Consider the following 18,440-nt stretch of genomic DNA (forward strand, 5'->3'; position numbering starts at 1 on the left):
ACATATCAATTGGTCACTGCAGGTTTTAAAAAGGTTTGGTTTATACTGCTAGCAAACAGGCTACTTGATAAATAGCTATGTCAGTTACATTAACATAAGTCTTTTCAGTTTAAAAAGTAGAAAATTCTGAGTGAAGGGATCTAACTGGAACTAAGAATGCATTTTGCTAATAAGTATTTAACAGAAAAAACTGATTTTCTATATTAAGACTAGGAAAAATGAAAAGCCACTTCTATGCCTTATATTGCACTTGTTAATTTAATTATCCACATACTTTCATTCCTGCTATTTTCTAAACTAATTGGTTCAGCAAGTATTTACATTCAGAACTGGCAGAGAAACACATTTCCAGGAAACAAATCAGAAAAAGTTTTTATGAGCTTCACATTCTATCTACTAAGTGGGACATCTGATACTGGAATAAGAAATCTAAGCCAGCACACTTTTTAATCAGCCTTTACTGGACAATAACAGAAATTCACTCTTCAAACACTTTAAAATTTATAAAAAATTAACTTACACAACTCAAACTATGCATATTGCATTACTTCTTTTTAACCAGAAATAGGCTTTAGCTGAAAATAAGCATGTCAATTCACTTATGCATTGTATTTGTTTCAATAACTTGAGTTTTGTGTAGGGAATAAGGTGGAAACTAAGCCAGTTCACATTCAAGCTTTAACTATGGATAATTGTAATTTAAAGATCCATGTTTCTACTTGATCTCTGGGCTTAAGTATGATACTACAAATAATATCTCTGTGCCCACTCATGGCCTTCACAGTCCAACATAGGCATGTAAAACATCTAACTGTAGCAATGAGTTACTGCAAGCAATTCTACCTTAAAAACGGCAAAGAACAAACAAAAAAAGCCCCTTTTCTTCCTTCTATACATCACACCACGATTGCTTGTCTTAGACACTGAAAGCATTTATTTACCTGACTGATAACACAATATCTATTTTTGCAATATTCTCTTACTTGACAATGAATAGGAATGCATGCCTACATACAAAACAGAGAACAAGAATTTTCTTTATTGATTTTGCAGATATTTGAGAGAATGCCATTACATTGTAACTGGTCCCGTTTTGGTTAAGTGAGTGTACCTGTTAAACTAATCAACAGAGAATTTATATTTTTGTTGAACTGGGTTGCACTTTGCTATCTTATTCCCAGGAGGAAACTGTGTGAATATTGCACTCAACCCCATGGAAAAGTTTATTTGAATACAGCTTGTTTTCCTGCATGAAGAAGTGTGCTGCTTTGACTCCTGTGGTTTTAGGGTGGGGTTTTTCTTCCTGCCTCTTAAAAGCAAAGCTGTCATAACACACAGGGACACACGTGACCAAAGAGACCCACCTTCCCCTTCAGAATTGGCTATCTGGAAAGCATATACCAAGGATAATAGGTTCTGACAGCATCTGATGCTGTACCCAGCCCCTAATTATCAGTGTATTAATATTTCATCCATGTCACAGGGAAACATGTCACAGGGAAAAAAGATAGTGGAAAAGCAAAATTCTAAGGATGCTAGATTGTGGTCCAATGTTAAACAGTCTTCTATGAAGTTTGTTATCAACTTGCAGTTGTCAAGACTAGTCTAAAGGAGTAGGAGGCCCTCAATTCAAGTTAGTTCAGTTAAATACATGCCTCAGCTAGTCACAGGGCAAATATTTAAGTGGTCTTAATCACAAGACACTCACAAGCAGTGATTTACTGTTGGGCCATGTGTCATCTTAGCGGCCACATTTTCTGTGATATTAAAAGAATTCATAGTTAGCTATGGGTACCTGTCAGTTGTACCCTAAATGAGAGATGGATTTTATTTGTCTAATCTTTTTCCCTTGGCCACCTGAAAAGCACAACCTTACCAAATAAGAGGAGGTAAACAAAAGCTGTTCACATATTATACAAGCTGTTTTATAGCACTGAAATGCTGAGATGAAAGGCACTGCATAAGTGCAAAGTCTTAAATTATTTTTATAACATTAATGCATGCATGCACTGCAAGTATACATTATTAATAAGATGGAACAATGAATCACTTCGATTTGAAGCAGCATGTTAGTGTTAGACTAAAAGAAACATGTCTTCATAACAGACTTGTTGCAGAAAAATTTTAGTCCTCTACTTGCTTTGACCTGCAGGTAGCTGAAAAAACCCCAGTGTCTTAGGAGTGAGTCTACTTGCTAATTACCTGCAAACCCCAAGCACTTTAACTTATTGCCCTTTCCCACAGGAAATCTGAGCTATTTGAGTTCACACTACTCCTTGAGTTTTGTACTCATTTATACTGAGTAGTATCATACTAACTGTAGCATATTACTTAAGGAAAATAAGGTTCTTGGGATCTGGTCTATAATAAGCACTCTGACATGCAGTATTCCAGTACATCAGATAAGATACTTCTATACAGGCATTTGCCCCTTCTGCAACTTAAAGGTATCTTTGTATATACAGGTGAAATTATCTATTATTCTATTATCTATTTATTCTATTATCTATTTTCTATGATTCCTCCTGATTTATTTCATAAAATAACATCTCTTCTCTAACCAGATTATCTAGGTGTATAGGCAAGAAGTCTGCTCATTTCCTGATTTACAGGAACATGTCATATGGATATTGACTCAAGTTTTCAATACCCAAGCAAGTGCCTTATTTCAGTTGTTTGCAATTTTTCACTATTCCTACTGATCAGTTCTCCTTTTGTGAGTCACCTCAGAAAAGGCAACTGACAGGGGCACAAAGTAGCAATTAAGTCTATTTCTTATATTAATAGATGTAAAAGTTTTCTAGAGGACAAAAGCTAAAAAACACTTGTCTAAGGGAACAACACCTCAGTGAAGGTTTTTTCTGTGCAAAGCTAAACTTCCAAATTCTGTTCATTTTGTGATCTTACAAGAAATGCTATCTCCTTATTACATAACTGCAGATTATTTTTCAATATCCAAAAGCGTAAAAAAATAAAAGATAATCTTTTAATCTTCACTTCTTTTCTAAAGCACATGGAATGTGAGAACTCATGACAACATAAAATGTTTTGTGAATAAGTAACATGGTGAGAAATGAATATAATGCTTCGGATACAAACAAAACAGCTGTTCTACATATAGTACATCTTCAGAAGTTTTGTAAAGTTCTGCCTAAAGCAGGAACAGGCTTCTTTCATCAGTATATCCCCTGAACATCTCCCCAACATACCTTGAAAAGCTACACAGGATTTCAATTTATTTATTTATTCTACCAGCCTCACTATTGATCAGAGTGATGGGTTTCACTGAAACAAAGATTTTCAGAGGGTTCACAGAAATCAGGTCTATTTGCTGCTATTCTTGCACCACCCACCTCAAACGTCAGCACAGTTGTACAAGGTATAAAAACAAAGCACTGCTAATTCCTTAACCTTTCTGCTGTCTTTATATCTCTTTGTTCAGGGAAGGCAATACAGATATTATGAGAAGGACTTACTCTCTTATTTTCATATGTGACAGAGTAGGTGGGCAAAGGAATTTCTTTTACTCCTTCCTTTATCTTTGCATGGGCTTAAAGGGCAAGCCCATGGCCTATTAAATGATCCACATTTACAGTCCACTTAAAAGGCCTGTCACACTCTAACTCTTGTTAGCAAGAACACACTTTCCAGATGGGTTCTAGAACTAATAAAATAAGCTCAGTATTCACTGCCGTTTAACAATGTTTCTTCTATGTTTAGTCTATGATAAGCTTTTAGTCCATAGTCTTCTCTACCTACTTCAAAGTCCAGTTCATGCAATTAGAGTTGACAGAAGTCTAACATTTTCAGTCACCAGCTACGAATTTTTGCAGAGAAGTCCTATTTGTTCAATTTTATCATCCAGATCTCTAAAGTTAGCTTCCACATTGTCAAGAACACATTTACAGAGCATATTTCAGACATGACAAAGTTGTTTATTAGGAAAGAATTTTTAAAGCATCAAGTTTCAAAGTGATAATTGTATTTACTTAATTTATATTTATAGAGCAACATAGTGTGTCCTACAAAGGTATGTCCTGTTTAAGTAATGCTGTAATTACCCTTAAGAAACTTAAGCAGTCCAAGATGTGGTATTGCCTTTAGGCAAATGAGCAAATGTGTCAAAGACTATTAAGCATAATATTTTAAATAGTATTTGGAATAGCACTCCATACCTGTTGAACATTGACAAGTAATGATGCCAGAATTACTGACTCCAAACACTTCTCTCTGAAAAGCCTCACTACTCCATTTCTCTTCACATTTCAGTGCAAATAAAATAGTACACTCCTAAAACATGTGGGTTTGTTCCCGCCTCTGTTCTATTAGCATCTAGATTTAGTTTTAATTTTCACAGATCGGTACTTTCAATTAGTCTGTGACAAGCAGATTGCTAATGTATTTCCTCATTGTCAGACCTCTTGGCTGTTGATGCTTTGCACGATACTGGAAAGGCCCAGAGACAGTATATAAGATTTAAACAAATAAATGCTGAAACATGAAGTAAAAGCAGCTTCTTGGAATAGTGCCTCTGGCCCTGTTTCAGCACCACTTTTGTTGAAAATCTGTATTTTAAAACTACTTCAATTAAGCTTAGTTTTTAAACAAAATGTTTAACATGGACAAATCTAGCATAGTGAAAGAGCTTTCTGAAGACATGTGGTGCCTTGTTATTTTTTGAGTTCATCCAAGTCTCATTCAATTCCTATGTCAATACAAGGCAAGTTCTTTATATATATATTTTCATTACGCAGATAGCAGCACGATTTTTCTTATTTTTGAAGAGTAATTTTTATTAATTTATTTTTAAGCTTTTCACATTAGCCATCAAGCATAGAATCAGTTTAAAACATACTTTGATAATATTTTCACCTAACCTTTGAGACTTTTTATCTATACTAGTTAATGCATTATTTATTTATGGAGCATTAACAAGGAAATTCAGATCTGTATTCTTTTGCTGAGAGGCAGACAAAGCAGAACTAAAGAATAAATAAGTGAACTGAGATGCTTTTAAACTTTCAGTAATGTAATCAGAAATACACCAAGACAAAGACATTGGCATTCACAAATAGAGAAAAATAAAGTAACTGAGCTGGAATTCTCTTCATAATTCCAGTTTGAAAGAGCAGTCCTAGTTTCAACAACTACCCCATTGTTTTTACAATTGCCTCTTATAACACCCATATTCATGCACCTAACAGGCTTTATTCTTCCTATTTTCAGGATGGAAAAAACAAAAAGAAAGTATGCAATCTTCTAAAAAAAACCACTACAAAAGATATTTCAGCATTCATGAAAACTACTAAAATTACAGCTCTGAAGAAAGAGATCCTGGTGAAGCACAGAGCCTGTGTAACAAAGATGAGGAAATGCATACAACACGTAGTCAAAACTGTTCTACAGAGACAAGAAATAAATGAAACATAAGAATAACCCCAGTGTCCACGATCTATAGATCCTCCTTGGGGCTTGTACAAAAAACAATCAAGCAAACAGTCCATGTGTCCCCCAGCCAGCCTCCCCCACAAACATGCCCACACATTCTTGATTTTAGATCTTTGAATATTCATTCTGTAACACCAATGGATTTCTTACCCTAAGTTCTCTAGCAATCTGTTCATTTTATAAGACTTTCATAAATTATCCTGTTAGCACAATCTGGACTTTGTAAAGATTATTTCACCTAGGAAAGAGCCTGGCTCTCCAGATATCCATTTTAAATACTGTACTCTATGGTTTTAGACAATAAAGCAAGATTAAAAAAACCCTCATCCAAATAGAACATTTGGCTATCATATACTACAAGAGTCTCCTAAATGCCATTCATAAGTAGCATGATGAGAAATAATAAATAATCCTCTCTCCAACTGTTCTAAGGTAAAAGGAGTATTACTTACAGGTTAAGAAAACTGATGCGCTACTAGCATTTTTCAGATATGCCACACTATTTTTTTAAAGCAGAGGAGTACATGATCTAAAAAGGCCTTAGCTCCACTGTATGTTTTCCCCCACATGCAGAAAATCCTGATAGTGTGGACTTTCATTGCCACAAAATGAATAGAAATGGAAAAGAAAATATTTGAAAGATGCATGTTATCTACCCAAAACCTGCAGGCCACAAATCACTACAGGCAGACACTGCGATAGCTTAACCATTTGCTCTAGCGTATAAGCCCTTGCTTCCCCAGTAAAGTCCACTAGTCCAGAGCACTGTTCTAAGGCGAACAGAATTAGGAAGCAGTTTCACATATCACTGACGTGACTTTCAACATTACATTCCAGATCCGCTCCAAAGGAAACTGAAACTCCAGGAATGCCTGGAGATGGATAGGCCTTATCTCAAATTAGCGAAAGCAAACAAAAAAAAGACAGAAGAATGGCATAGTGTGGTCCAATAAACCAAGAGTATAAAAGGAAGTAAATGAGAATGAAAGAAGGGCTAAAAGTATAACAAGTTCAAGACTGCAAATAGCTATAATTTTGACTTGTAAATGAAGAAAAAAAAGGCAAAAGTAACAAAGAGATTATTGATACAAGGAGGAGTAAGAAAAATATTCTTGTGACACAAAAATATTGAGGATATTAACACATTGGTTTCATATCTATAGATATTATATCTTAATTTGAATGCAAATTAAATACTGAATGACAACACATTACTGCTGAGCAGATTTCTGAAATTAATATACTACCAGATTAAAATGGCTAACAACATCCTTCTATTTATACTCAGCAATATTACACATGCTGTTTATACTTTCAGATGATCTTCAATGTTCCATACACAGATAAACATCCAGATCTACAAACATAACATTTCTGACCCAAGGAACTCCTTAGGTACAAGAATCTTCCTCCATTCCTAACAAGTACTCTCTCTTTGCAGAAGACTAGTAAGAAGACAGATTAGTGGGATTCTACTCTGAAATGTTTAGTAGACTATTGTAGATTCCTGTATAAAAGCATGTTTATTGGCCAAAATAGTTTCATAAAGAAAACCAGTCGGACTATGGGGACAATGTAAAATAAAAATTTATAGTTTTGAGCATTTTAACAACTAACTCCATAAACTATCTCTTTTAGGAAATAAACACAAAATATTCTGGAAACACTTCTTGTTTACAAAAGGTTACATGACAAAAAAGAACCACTATTTCTTGTCACACTCTTCTCAACATTAATAAACAATTATAACAAGGCTGTGAATTAATGAAATAATAGAAACTATTGTATAAGTAAGGGAAGTGTTTTAGATCAATTCTTACAGTAAAATATTGCATTTGGTAATAAACTAAAGTAAAACAACCACAAATACACACAATAAACAGAAGATCCAGTACACCAAAGGAAAAAGTGAAACATGATAGAATTGCTGTGCTTAAGGGATGTTAAAATAATTTGTATATGAATTTTTTTGAGTTAAAATGAAAAATGTCGCTTCTTTCTAAAACTATCAATACCTGTGTCCTGGTTTCAGCTGGGATAGAGTTAATTGTCTTCCTAGTAGCTGGTACAGCGCTATGTTTTTGAGTTAGGTATGAGAAGAATGTTGATAACACTGACGTTTTCAGTTGTTGCTAAGTAATGTTTAGTCTAAAGTCAAGGATTTTTCAGCTTCTCATGCCCAGCCGACAAGAAGGCTGGAGGGGCACAAGAAGTTGGCACAGGACACAGCCAGGGCAGCTGACCCAAACTGGTCAACAGGGTATTCCATACCACGTGACATCATGCCCAGTATATAAACTGGGGGAGCAGGGGCTGGAGGGATTGCTGCTTGGGGACTCACTAAGCACTGGTCAGCGGGTGGTGAGCAATTGCACTGTGCATCACCTGTATATTCCAATCCTTTTATTACTTAATAATCCTAATAATCCTATTATTACTGTTGTAATTTTATTAGTGTTATCATTATTAGTTTCTCCTTTTCTGTTCTATTAAACCATTCTTATCTCAACCCACAAGTTTTACTTCTTTTCCCAATTTTCTCCCCCATTCCACTTGGTGGTGGAGGGGAAGTGAGTGAGCGGCTGCGTGGTGCTTAGTTGCTGGCTGGGGTTAAACCATGACAACCTGAATAAAAGCTATTAGAGATGCACTAAAGGAAGCAGGTTTCTGATAAAGCTGTAAGATTGCTAGAGCATCTAGAGAAACATGTGAGGAGATGGGTGTGTTAAAAGAAAAACAAGAAAAAACAAAAGAGGAGAGGCACTTTTCTATAGTTAGAGTATTAGTAATGAATTTTGACAAGTTTAAATGACAATTCTCAATAACAAAACTACAAAAATTCAAAAAGATACCATTTGTATAGTCAATACTATCGCTGGAAAAAAGTAGTACTTCAGTTTCTGCAACAGAATTGTTGCCTATTTCTATCCCCTCTCAAAAACTAGTGAGCTTCATTTTAAAGCACACATATAGGAAATAATGTGAGAATCACATTAAACCTCAATGAAATATTTGATTTTTACGGTATAAGAATAATAGATATTGCTGTTAATCATTTTCAAGTCACCAGAGCCCTCACCTGCTACATAGAGCACTTACTAATCCTTTTAATCTTTTTGAAAATATTTCTGCAATCACTGTAGCTACTGTAATGCTTATGGTCTAGTAAAGTCTGTTGTTAAGAGATTAAGCATCTCATTGTTCAGAAGCAAGTTTAGTTCTTGAGCCCTTCCTCAGTCTTGGGCTAGCAAATAAGAATGGAATTAACAAATACTTTAAATGAGTTCATCATAAAATAGCTTCACTAAAGGTTCCATCTTGAATAACAGAAGTATGTATTTAAGCTTATGAAAACATTTAAAAAGCAGAACCTTGACTACCTGGTTCTAAACTGTAACCTGAATAGTTAAAATTTTAAAAATGCAAAAGTAACAGTTTTGAAGACAACTGTTAAAGATCTTATATAAATAAGTGAGGAACAGACCCAAGAAACAGATTTTTTTGAACTAAGGATACCTAGGATTGTCAGATATGTTCCATTAGTACACATACCTAGATAGCTACTCACACTTCATAAAAAATAAGTAGTATTAAAGCCTTGCCATTATAGAAATAGTGGAACACCTCTATCTCCCACCAAGGCACTGGTGTTTCATTACAACTACAAAATTTACACAATAAGAGACTTTAAGAAACAAAACTAAATGCTACCTCTAAACTACAGCTTTCCTACCTGAAATCAAGCCTAGTAAAGAAGCAGAAATTACAGCTGTGATACCTTTTACATTCCCAAGACTTACAAATCTGCCAACCAGTGTCTAGGTAGTTCAGTCACTATTGTCCCTTACACCTGGATTTCCACCCAGCTGTGTAGATTTGTGTTAAGCATTACTTAATCTGTCATCCAATGTTCTTTGCAGCTGTGCCTAATAGGAAGACTATGGTGGAGACATAGTTTATTGTGTGTTTTTAGACTACAAGGCTTTTAAAGGCTTTAAAACTGCATAAGTTTTGTGAAGTTGTAGAAATCAACGTAGTTTGGGTTTTATTATAAATTTAAGTGTTGTACTTTGCATTTGTTTCTATATTTTCTAAGAACATTTCTGGACTACATGCAAGTAAAATGTCTAGGTGGGGATTTTAGGTACCTGTTACAGTGAAATTTAGATAAACAACGCTTATGAGAAGAAAAGGGTTATAATGAGAGCAAATAGATTCCTTAAAGCAAAGAAGCCCTGTTCTTGCCAGGTAGTATATGCAAAGTATGGGTTTTTTTTTCTTTTTTCTTTTTTTTTTTGGTCAATTTCCTTTTGAAGAAGGAAGAGAATATACTTTGCACAAAGCATTTCAATACCTGTTGTGCTACAGAATCTGGGTGAATATCTGTAAATACTTTAATCATAACTTACAGTTCAGGGCAGACCTCAGAAGTAATAAACTATTCAGGGTAATGAGGCAAATGCTAAAGAACTCTAAGTCACTCCCAGCAGTGACTTGCTTTAGTTAGCTCAATAGTAACTTGGGTATTTTAAGTACCGCACTCCTGATGCACTTTGAAGAAGAGCTACTGACTGATACAATGGTTGTGAAACTAATGTAAAAACTGTCTGTTTCAACTTATATTTTATGTGCTTTAGACCTTCTTTAGAAGACAGGTATCCTAGAACTTCTCAAACTACCCAATACTTTACTAGCTCTTAGGTTGGAATTTGGGTAGTTCAGCAACAGAAAAATTGTTCTCACCAGTGACAAAATCTTCTTTGTTAGATATCTAATTTTCTGCTAGTAGAACTAGTAAGTTAGGCATTGAAATTTAACTGATTGTTTTCTTTTGGGATTCAAGCCTAAGATTCTAGTTATAAGTTCTTCTGTCAAATTTTACTTATTTTACTCTTGTAGAACAAAGCTACTTTGGTCAAGTTTTGTCACTCAAACCATAATATTTACATTTTTTACTTTCTATATGATACAGCTATGAACATCCAAGGAACTTAAAATTTTAGAGGCCTTCCTAGTCACATAACCTTCAAATATATGCTTACACTACATTTGATGGTTTCTTTGCTTGTAATAAGATTCTGCAACCTTGTTATCCTTAGCCTTATAAGAACAGTAGCAGGTTAAGGCAGGATTCTAGCTTGACTTTGGATATGTTGAGGATTTTAGAAAGTTTAGCTCCAAAAAAACCTATGAAAAGGTAAGAAAGCCAGCTATAAAGATTATTGGGATCCAGAATAAAATGTGATGCAAAGAAAAACAGTAACATGCTAAAAGGTCAGAAAGACCTAAGTAGTTTCTTTTGAAGGCCTTTTGCTCTACTGTAGATCACTTACTTGTATGAATTCATGGCCACCAGGGCTTGATGCTGCCTAAATATCAGCTGTACTCATTACTAGGCTGGACAACTTCTTGGGTGCTGGGAAAAAAAGCACAATTTACTCAGTGCTTTTCTTGTCACCATTGAACTATTATTATTCATCATGGCTTTAGAGACTATGCCTTCTGGTTATTTTCTTCCCAGCTGAGACAAAAAATTAAAATCCCAATTGCTCTCCACTTTTATCATGCTTACCAATAGAGTTCCAAAAACATTATTTGCAGTGGCTATGTTATTAAAACTGGCTTTTCTGGGAGAAATCAGAACAACTGAAGCCTGGTTTCTGCAGATTTTATTACTGTGTACAAATGTATAGACGGTGGTAATCCTGGCTCATGCCCCTATCTCTATCTTCTGTTCAGAAAGTTTTGCATGTGCTATGTGGCTGACTCTTAATGCCTCACAGACCAGGTAACTGTTCAGCTTGTTCTATAGCCCTTCTTTTGGCAATAACATTAATATCTATTTCTACCTTCTACCTATTCAGCAGTTTTCACAAAATGTTTAATACCTTTTACAGTTTTTCCCCCCTCTGGCCAGGTTCTTCAGAAAACCGTAGTATTTAAATCTTACCAGTTCATGTGATTACGCTCCAAAGATTTTTTTTCTAAAGGTATTACAAATCAGAAATTCAGTCTAATGAAACAGTTGTCTAAGTACAGCACTTCAGAAAATTAGATTCTTTCTATTACCAAAATACAAGAGAATGATCAAATAGCATTATACCATTGGTGTTCTGCTTTTTTTTTTTTTAACCATATAAAACTCAAATTTAAATAAATGTTCCTAAAAGTGGCACAAAAAGCAAGCATTCTTCACTTGTTCTGCAATACATAGGTGGTTTTAAATAGGCTTGTCTTTTTCCACTGCAGCATACTAGCTATTTATTGGATATTCAGGATATATCAGAAAACTCCCTTTCAGCTGCAGAAAGAGGGGAAGTTATGTGCATAGGTGACATTATGTAACTGTTCAGAAGTTCCTAGTAATGTTACTGTAGTCTGGAATCCACTACAAATTTTTCTGCATGCTTTCTTATCTTCTAAAATAAAGAACGCCCTCCTTTCCCCCTGATTCAGACCTTGGAGTCTCACCCAAACAGCATGCAAGTATTTGCCGTGTCCTTAAACGGTTGGCCCTGTCGCTTAACCACTGAATGAGTGTTAGCTTTTGTTCTATGGGCTTTGCAACAGCGCTCAAAAGCTGAAGGGCTCTACGCTTCCCCCTTGTGCGGCTCGGCCCTCAGAAGAAATCCAGCCTGCGAGAGCCCTGCCCGTGCTGTATGCGAGTGACCTCTTCAGCCAAGGCAGCGTTATTACAAAAAGGTCACGGTGCAAAACTGTGTTGACTTCCAAAATGAATAGTTTTTGAGGTACAGCTCCCATACTATTCAGAAAAGCAGAGTTTACATTAAAATTTAAAGAATTTAAAGCTTATTTCTAGATTTCTTGTAAACATCTTGATATTAGCAGCCTCTGAAATGAATACAACAATGATGTAAAAGACCTAAGCAAAAGAAAGCTTCATAGCTTGTGCACAACTTCCTAGTTCAGTTGATATTTATGTACAGTTCTGGAGTCATATCACCGATGTAAAGACTGATGTTCTGCCAGATAATATAAGACCAACAAGGTACCAAAGCATTACAACAGTGCATCTTTACTATTAAAACACTGCAACCTCATTGCTACTGTCAAACTCAACTAAACTGTCTATGCTGTATTTCATAAAAGAAATCAATAACTTCTACTCGGTTCTGAACAGAACTGTACTTGTACTGATGGCAGGAAACACAGACTATGTGAATCTGATGGCACCAGTGAGGTTTTTTTGCTGTGTTATGAAAGTAAATGCTTGTGGATCCTAGGGTCTATGTAATGGACGTTTAGTAATTCTGTTTATCGAGATCCTCCATGTCTATGTGCTGCCTATTCTGGGATCATTTTCACCCCACCAAACACATTTTGTAACTCAGTAGGATTGTAACTCTGTGTGTTACGGTGTAACAGAGTGATGGCGGTAAAAACATTCAAGCCAACAGAACCAGTGTTTCATTCTAGTAAAACTATTTTCTACATACTGGCTCTCAGTACCTTAATAGTCTTATTAATGACTTGATAAATAGTACCCTATAAAAAAGCTTTTGTGTCTCTTGCTTTCTTAGCAAAAAACTTTGTAAGAAAGTTTGCTGTTCAAGTTATGGAAGTACAGATGTTTTCAAAATTCAAGTACTATGAAAAATAAGTTCCTTTGAGGCAATATGTATCATGGTGAATTCTTACCAGTAAGAAAGACAGTTCAGGGATTTTCTTCTAGTTGCATTACCTGTGGATATGAGTTGACAGGGCAACTCTTTCTCCCTGTGCCACCCGTTGGCATAGCAATGGAGGAATGGGTAGGATTCACCTCACCTGTTATGACAAGCTAATAATAAAGTGTTTAGCCTGAAGTATTTGCTTTAATTTCTTGTCAATGAATCACACAGGTGACTCTTGGTAGATGTGCTTCTCTCTAGTGACTGAAGATGGACTCTAGGGTGACTTGGTCAGGTTAACTATGTAACCTACAGATGGGTAAAATTAGGTGAAAAGGTCTTTAGTATCAATTAATAATAACTATTTTTCTTCCCTAAGGGTGGTTCCTCTGTCTGTTGCTACTACTCTGCTTTACAACTAAAAGTGTCAGTAACAGTATGTTAGACATCATATTACCTAACCCAACAACAACAAAAGAACTACTAGAAGCTAACAGTTGTGTTGCCCTAGTGTCTACATCAGTACCACTGGCAGGCTGCAATATCTTAATGAGGGGGAAGGAAGAATCCAAGAGAAGAAACACAAGGAGGAGGATGCCCTGGCTGTCATAATTGTGCGATTTCTACAATTCCCCTTTCCTGCTTCATGAAAGTCTGAAGGAGAATGAACAACTGTAAGGCTTTTGCACCCATAATTGTGATGCTTGTCCTTTCTCCCCCAGCAGATATTTAAAAAAAAAACAAACCCAAACCAAACACCTATTAATGACATGGCATTGCTGTTGTATTGCTTGATGGGCATTGTAATTTAGGCATTACAATTATATTTTTGGGGTAAGCTTCCTGACCTGTTGGCAAGGCTCATGATGTAATTCCTTTGCTTAGCATACTTAGATCCACAGCTTGTCTTGGTTTAGAAGATTATTTGGCTTCAGTTTGTAGGACAATCTAAGCTCAAGCACATAACCAATGTACTCAATGTGCTGAGGTACAACTTTTTCCATTTTGTATACAAGAACAGTAGAACACACTTGATGTTGCTATAACTGATCTTTTGACCCTGTAAAAATTTCAGTGTCTCAATATTCAGCTTGTCTGGGATACGTTTTCACTGAAGACTTACGTGAGGATAAAGGCAATGCAGTTGTCTTTAACAGTCACAAACAAGACTCTGGAGATATTTTCTGCAAAGTAACTTCACCTTGGAATGAAAGCATATATAAGCACATGTAGCTATAACATGACTTTTCAAAACTGTACTTTTTTAATCTTGCTGACAAAGATCTAAAATCTTCAAACTGACAGCTCTCTTTATTCTCTCTGCAAACCTGTACCAAAAGGTACAGATTTTAAAAATATGTTAAAGACTGATTTCAAAGGAGAAGTTCAATGATGGTACGCATGAAGACACTGTTTAGTGATGGATATGAATTCCTAAGCTTGCATAGCCACAAGGCCTATACATGTGACTATCCGCAAGCAATCAGGGGTAACAATGCAAAATATTAGCAATTTCAAAGTGTTAAAGACTTCACAGCAAAAGATATGAAGAAAGTTAAAGTACAAGCATTACAGGAAAGTGATTGCTATGTTCTTTAAGGAAATGTTGAGAACTTTAAAAGAATTATGCAGTCTTCAGATGTAACAAAAGAACCTTACAGGAAGTTCTGAATGGGGAACTACAAATTCTATCCTGTCCGAAAAGGACTTTTCCTTTGAGAATATCAAATATGCTCAGTTGACTTTAAACCAAAAGAGGTTGTGAGTAACTATTAAACTGGAGATATAATCTACCTCTGTGTGTGTTAAGCAATCACATTAGCATTAAGGCTCAGACCTGTGAAGTGGCAAATGCTGTCTGTGAAGTGCTGGGTGACCTTAATTTCTAACAGCTTTAGAAGAAAAGGAAGACAGTGAAAAGTATTATGAGTTAATTCAGCCCTCACTGATACTGCAAATGTAGCTTTTATAACTGTTATAAACACATGTTAATAAAGAACCTAAACTAAACAAACTTACGCAGCAGTTACTTTTATGTTTTGTCATCAAACAAAAGCAAATTCACATAAATTTCACTACAAGGAATTGAAAGAAGTTTTGAAATGGCGACCATCTTAATGTCTTCTGGAAATGTCTTACATAACAGGATATTTGGCTAGATTTAGAAAATTTTAGGTTATCTTATAGTACAGACCCTAAATCCCATTGGTATGGGGCATGGAGTCATTCTAAATAACTGACAGTAAAAACTGTATCAACTGCCTGATACATGTTCTTCAGGGGCAAATTGTGAATTCTTTCACCTGTATTAATGAGGTAACAGTCACACAGAATGTTGTTAGTCACTTCTGTTTCTAATTTTGCCATGTGGCTCTTGATTCAAGCAGAACTTTGTATCCCAAGCAGAAAACAATGAAATGCTCTAGAGAACTAAAGAGGTGAGAATCTGTTATTCCATGTGCTTAGTAACCACTGCATGATTCACTGTTCTTATGTGACTATCTCTGAACAGGTCCACTATGATACCTGTCCTTAAGTATCTTCCACAATTAGAAGATGATGATATCTGGCAACTTAGTTAAAAGGCACACGCTTACCTGACATGAGGGACTGGGTTGCCAGCAACTCTGCACTCCAACAATACTTTGTTTCCTTCGGCAACTTCCTGGCTCCGGAGCTTCTGAGTGAATTGAGGTGGTGAAGATTGATTCTCTTCCATGTTGATGAATGGGTGGCAAAGGACCGTTTCGCTCTGAGTGATGCTCTCCCTTTCAGAAAAGTGTTCTCCATTCAGATGAACTCCAGGCAATTTTGCCTCAGGCTCAGTCTCTTGATGTGGTTTGTCAAACTCCTGGGTCACTGAGGTACTTACAGCTGGCTGTTTCTTTTTAGGAGACAGGTATCCACTGTCTGGAGAAGAAGAGTCCCCATCAGGACTTCGACCTCTTGTCTTTGCTGCCTGTCTAAATATAGATGACAATTCCTCTATGAATGTGGCAGCTTTATCACACAACTTGTTCCTGAAAGGAATTTCTCCCTGGGATGCTGATTTGGACTTTGGGCTTGTCTTAGGCACACCTGGACCATCTTTCTCCGAATGTTTCAGGCTTCTAATGAAGCTGGGACTAGCAGTTAGCAAAGGCGAGGTGCTTGCTTGCCTCCTGGAAACTGTGACAAAATTACCTGCTGTTTGAGGTGCGGTGGATTGCTCTTTCTGATTCCTTGGGAGAATATGACTTGCAGGAGATGAAGTCAGGCTGCTTGTTTGAGGCCTCTGTAAAGCATCTTGCTCATGCAGTTTGGTATCCCTGAACGAAGGGCTTTCTGAAGTGCTAGAAAGAGAGCTGTTGAAATAATGAGTAAAGTCTGGTGCTGCATTCTGATCCTCCTTCATGGAATTGGCAATGGCTTCCTGAGCTATATCAAGGCTCTTACATATCTCCTCCTGGGTAAGGAAGGCAGAAATTTCATTTGAAAACTCTCCATTCTTTATGTCTGATACAGAATCATAGAAAAAGTCATGGTAGGATGAAGCTTCTGACATATTTTCAGGATATACGTTATTGGTGCCTCTCTCTGCCAGGTAAGCCTCCTTCAGCATTAAGGAAAGAGGCAATGCCTGGCCACAGCTTCTGTCTTGCATTCTGGAAGACACAAATAAAATTCCTTAATGAAAAAACTTCTCAATAAAAAAATCCTGTTATATCCTAGTTCCCATAAGGTAGACACAAAACTGGGAGAAGAGCAGAACCCAACGGTGCATGAAATACCATAAACCTTGGTTTCTATTAGAATGGGCCAGGGCTGCAAACTGTCTAGGTGGAAATGAGAGCACTTAGGAGTAATTTTTCTCACGCATCTTCCTTCAGAACTGTGAAGACATCCTTTGTCTGTACATTGGCTAGCACAAGCTCAACTCCACTAGACCAGTCTGAGTGTTTTGTTATTTCACATCTGATTTGTTATTTCACATGAATGCTATTACACTTCATTTTTTCTGTTTTTAGGCTTGTGATGATTTGGGGGATATACTTACTTTTCTCCTTCCCATAACACTGCCTTTCAGACACTAAACCATCAAATTCTAAGAGGAAAACATTGACCTAGTTGAGAACATACACAAGGATGTTTGTATTAGAAATTCCAAGTTATCCTTTCTGTTTAATGTAGATCATGTGTTTAATATTACTTTATTTCTTGTGTTAATATTTGCAACTTGTTACCTTTCAATACAGTTTAGTAGCACTTTCCTCAACACTAAATAAGTGGAATATCAAACTACCACATGCTAAAAGTAAAACACTAAAGAAATAGATTTCACAACCTATGTATCATCCTTTACCATCTAAGTGTATAATGCATATTCTGTACCAGTTTCACAGAGTACAGAAACATCTATACATCTCCAGTTTTCCCACAAGATTTTAGAATGAGAATGAGCATTCTCAGCCTCTGTAAAGCCAGCAAGAAACAAGACATCAGGGAAACCGCTCTTGTCCCAAGGGAAGAATCTGCCTGAAGCTCTCCTTGTTGAAATTTATTTGTCCTGCTGGTCACTAGATTGTGAGTGATCTGATCTTGAAAGTAATTGCTGCTTCTGTGAAACATTTAATTAAGTTGAACATCAGTGGTTTTAATTGCCCTTGAAAATTCTCTTCTTCTTACGATAATTTCTACAAGATTAATTCTGCACAAGATTTTAAAAAACTTTATATTTTCTTTCCATGGTTCAAAGTATTTCTCCACTGATAGACAGGTGGCTTGACAGTCATGAGATGCACTCGGATGTATTTTACATCAGCTTGTGCAAGCTCCAATTCCCTTTAGTCACTTCACCAGGGCTCACCCGGCATGTAGTCATTAACTGACTGATAGATTATTGGAATTCTTGGCCTGGCGTATGCATCTCCTGATATGCCTGCTTGTCTTGCCAACAGATTACAACCCAACACATAAAAGAGAAGTATAAGGAAACCAAAGCATTTTAGGATTTGATATATGTTTTTATAGAATACGGTGATTCTTTGCTGGGATTACATCTTTCTTTTTAACTGTGTTTATGGGGCAACAAATTTCGCAACCATGCCAATCTGTTGTCAACAAAATCTAAAAAAGTATATACAGTATAACTGACTACCACATAGCAGCTTTAAAGAATGAATCTGAGAAGCCTAGCAAACAGTTGGCCTAGAGGCTCAGCTGTTAAGGCATAAACTGGATGAATGCCAGGGAACCAAGGGTTAAACCTGGAGAGTTTCTGTCTCCTTAATCTTAGTTACTTTTTAAAACTTTGTATTCAAATGAACAAAGGTGCTAGTTTACTATTTAGATAACTGGTAAATATCTGTGCTTCAAATGATA

General features: G+C 36.2%; 1 protein-coding gene across 1 annotated transcript in view; it reads right to left on the bottom strand.

Moving 5' to 3' along the window:
* The window catches only part of PALLD (palladin, cytoskeletal associated protein), a 207,460-nt gene extending 190,822 nt beyond the window's left edge, over nucleotides 1–16,638 (bottom strand). Inside the window, exon 1 of the mRNA XM_049833465.1 lies at nucleotides 15,677–16,638. Within this exon, the coding sequence (XP_049689422.1) occupies nucleotides 15,677–16,623 (947 nt within the window). The 5' untranslated portion in view covers nucleotides 16,624–16,638. The remainder of the gene's footprint in view (nucleotides 1–15,676) is intronic.
* Nucleotides 16,639–18,440: the final 1,802 nt, after the last annotated feature.

Source organism: Accipiter gentilis, chromosome 3, assembly GCF_929443795.1.
Source record: "Accipiter gentilis chromosome 3, bAccGen1.1, whole genome shotgun sequence".
Lineage (NCBI taxonomy): Eukaryota > Metazoa > Chordata > Aves > Accipitriformes > Accipitridae > Astur > Astur gentilis.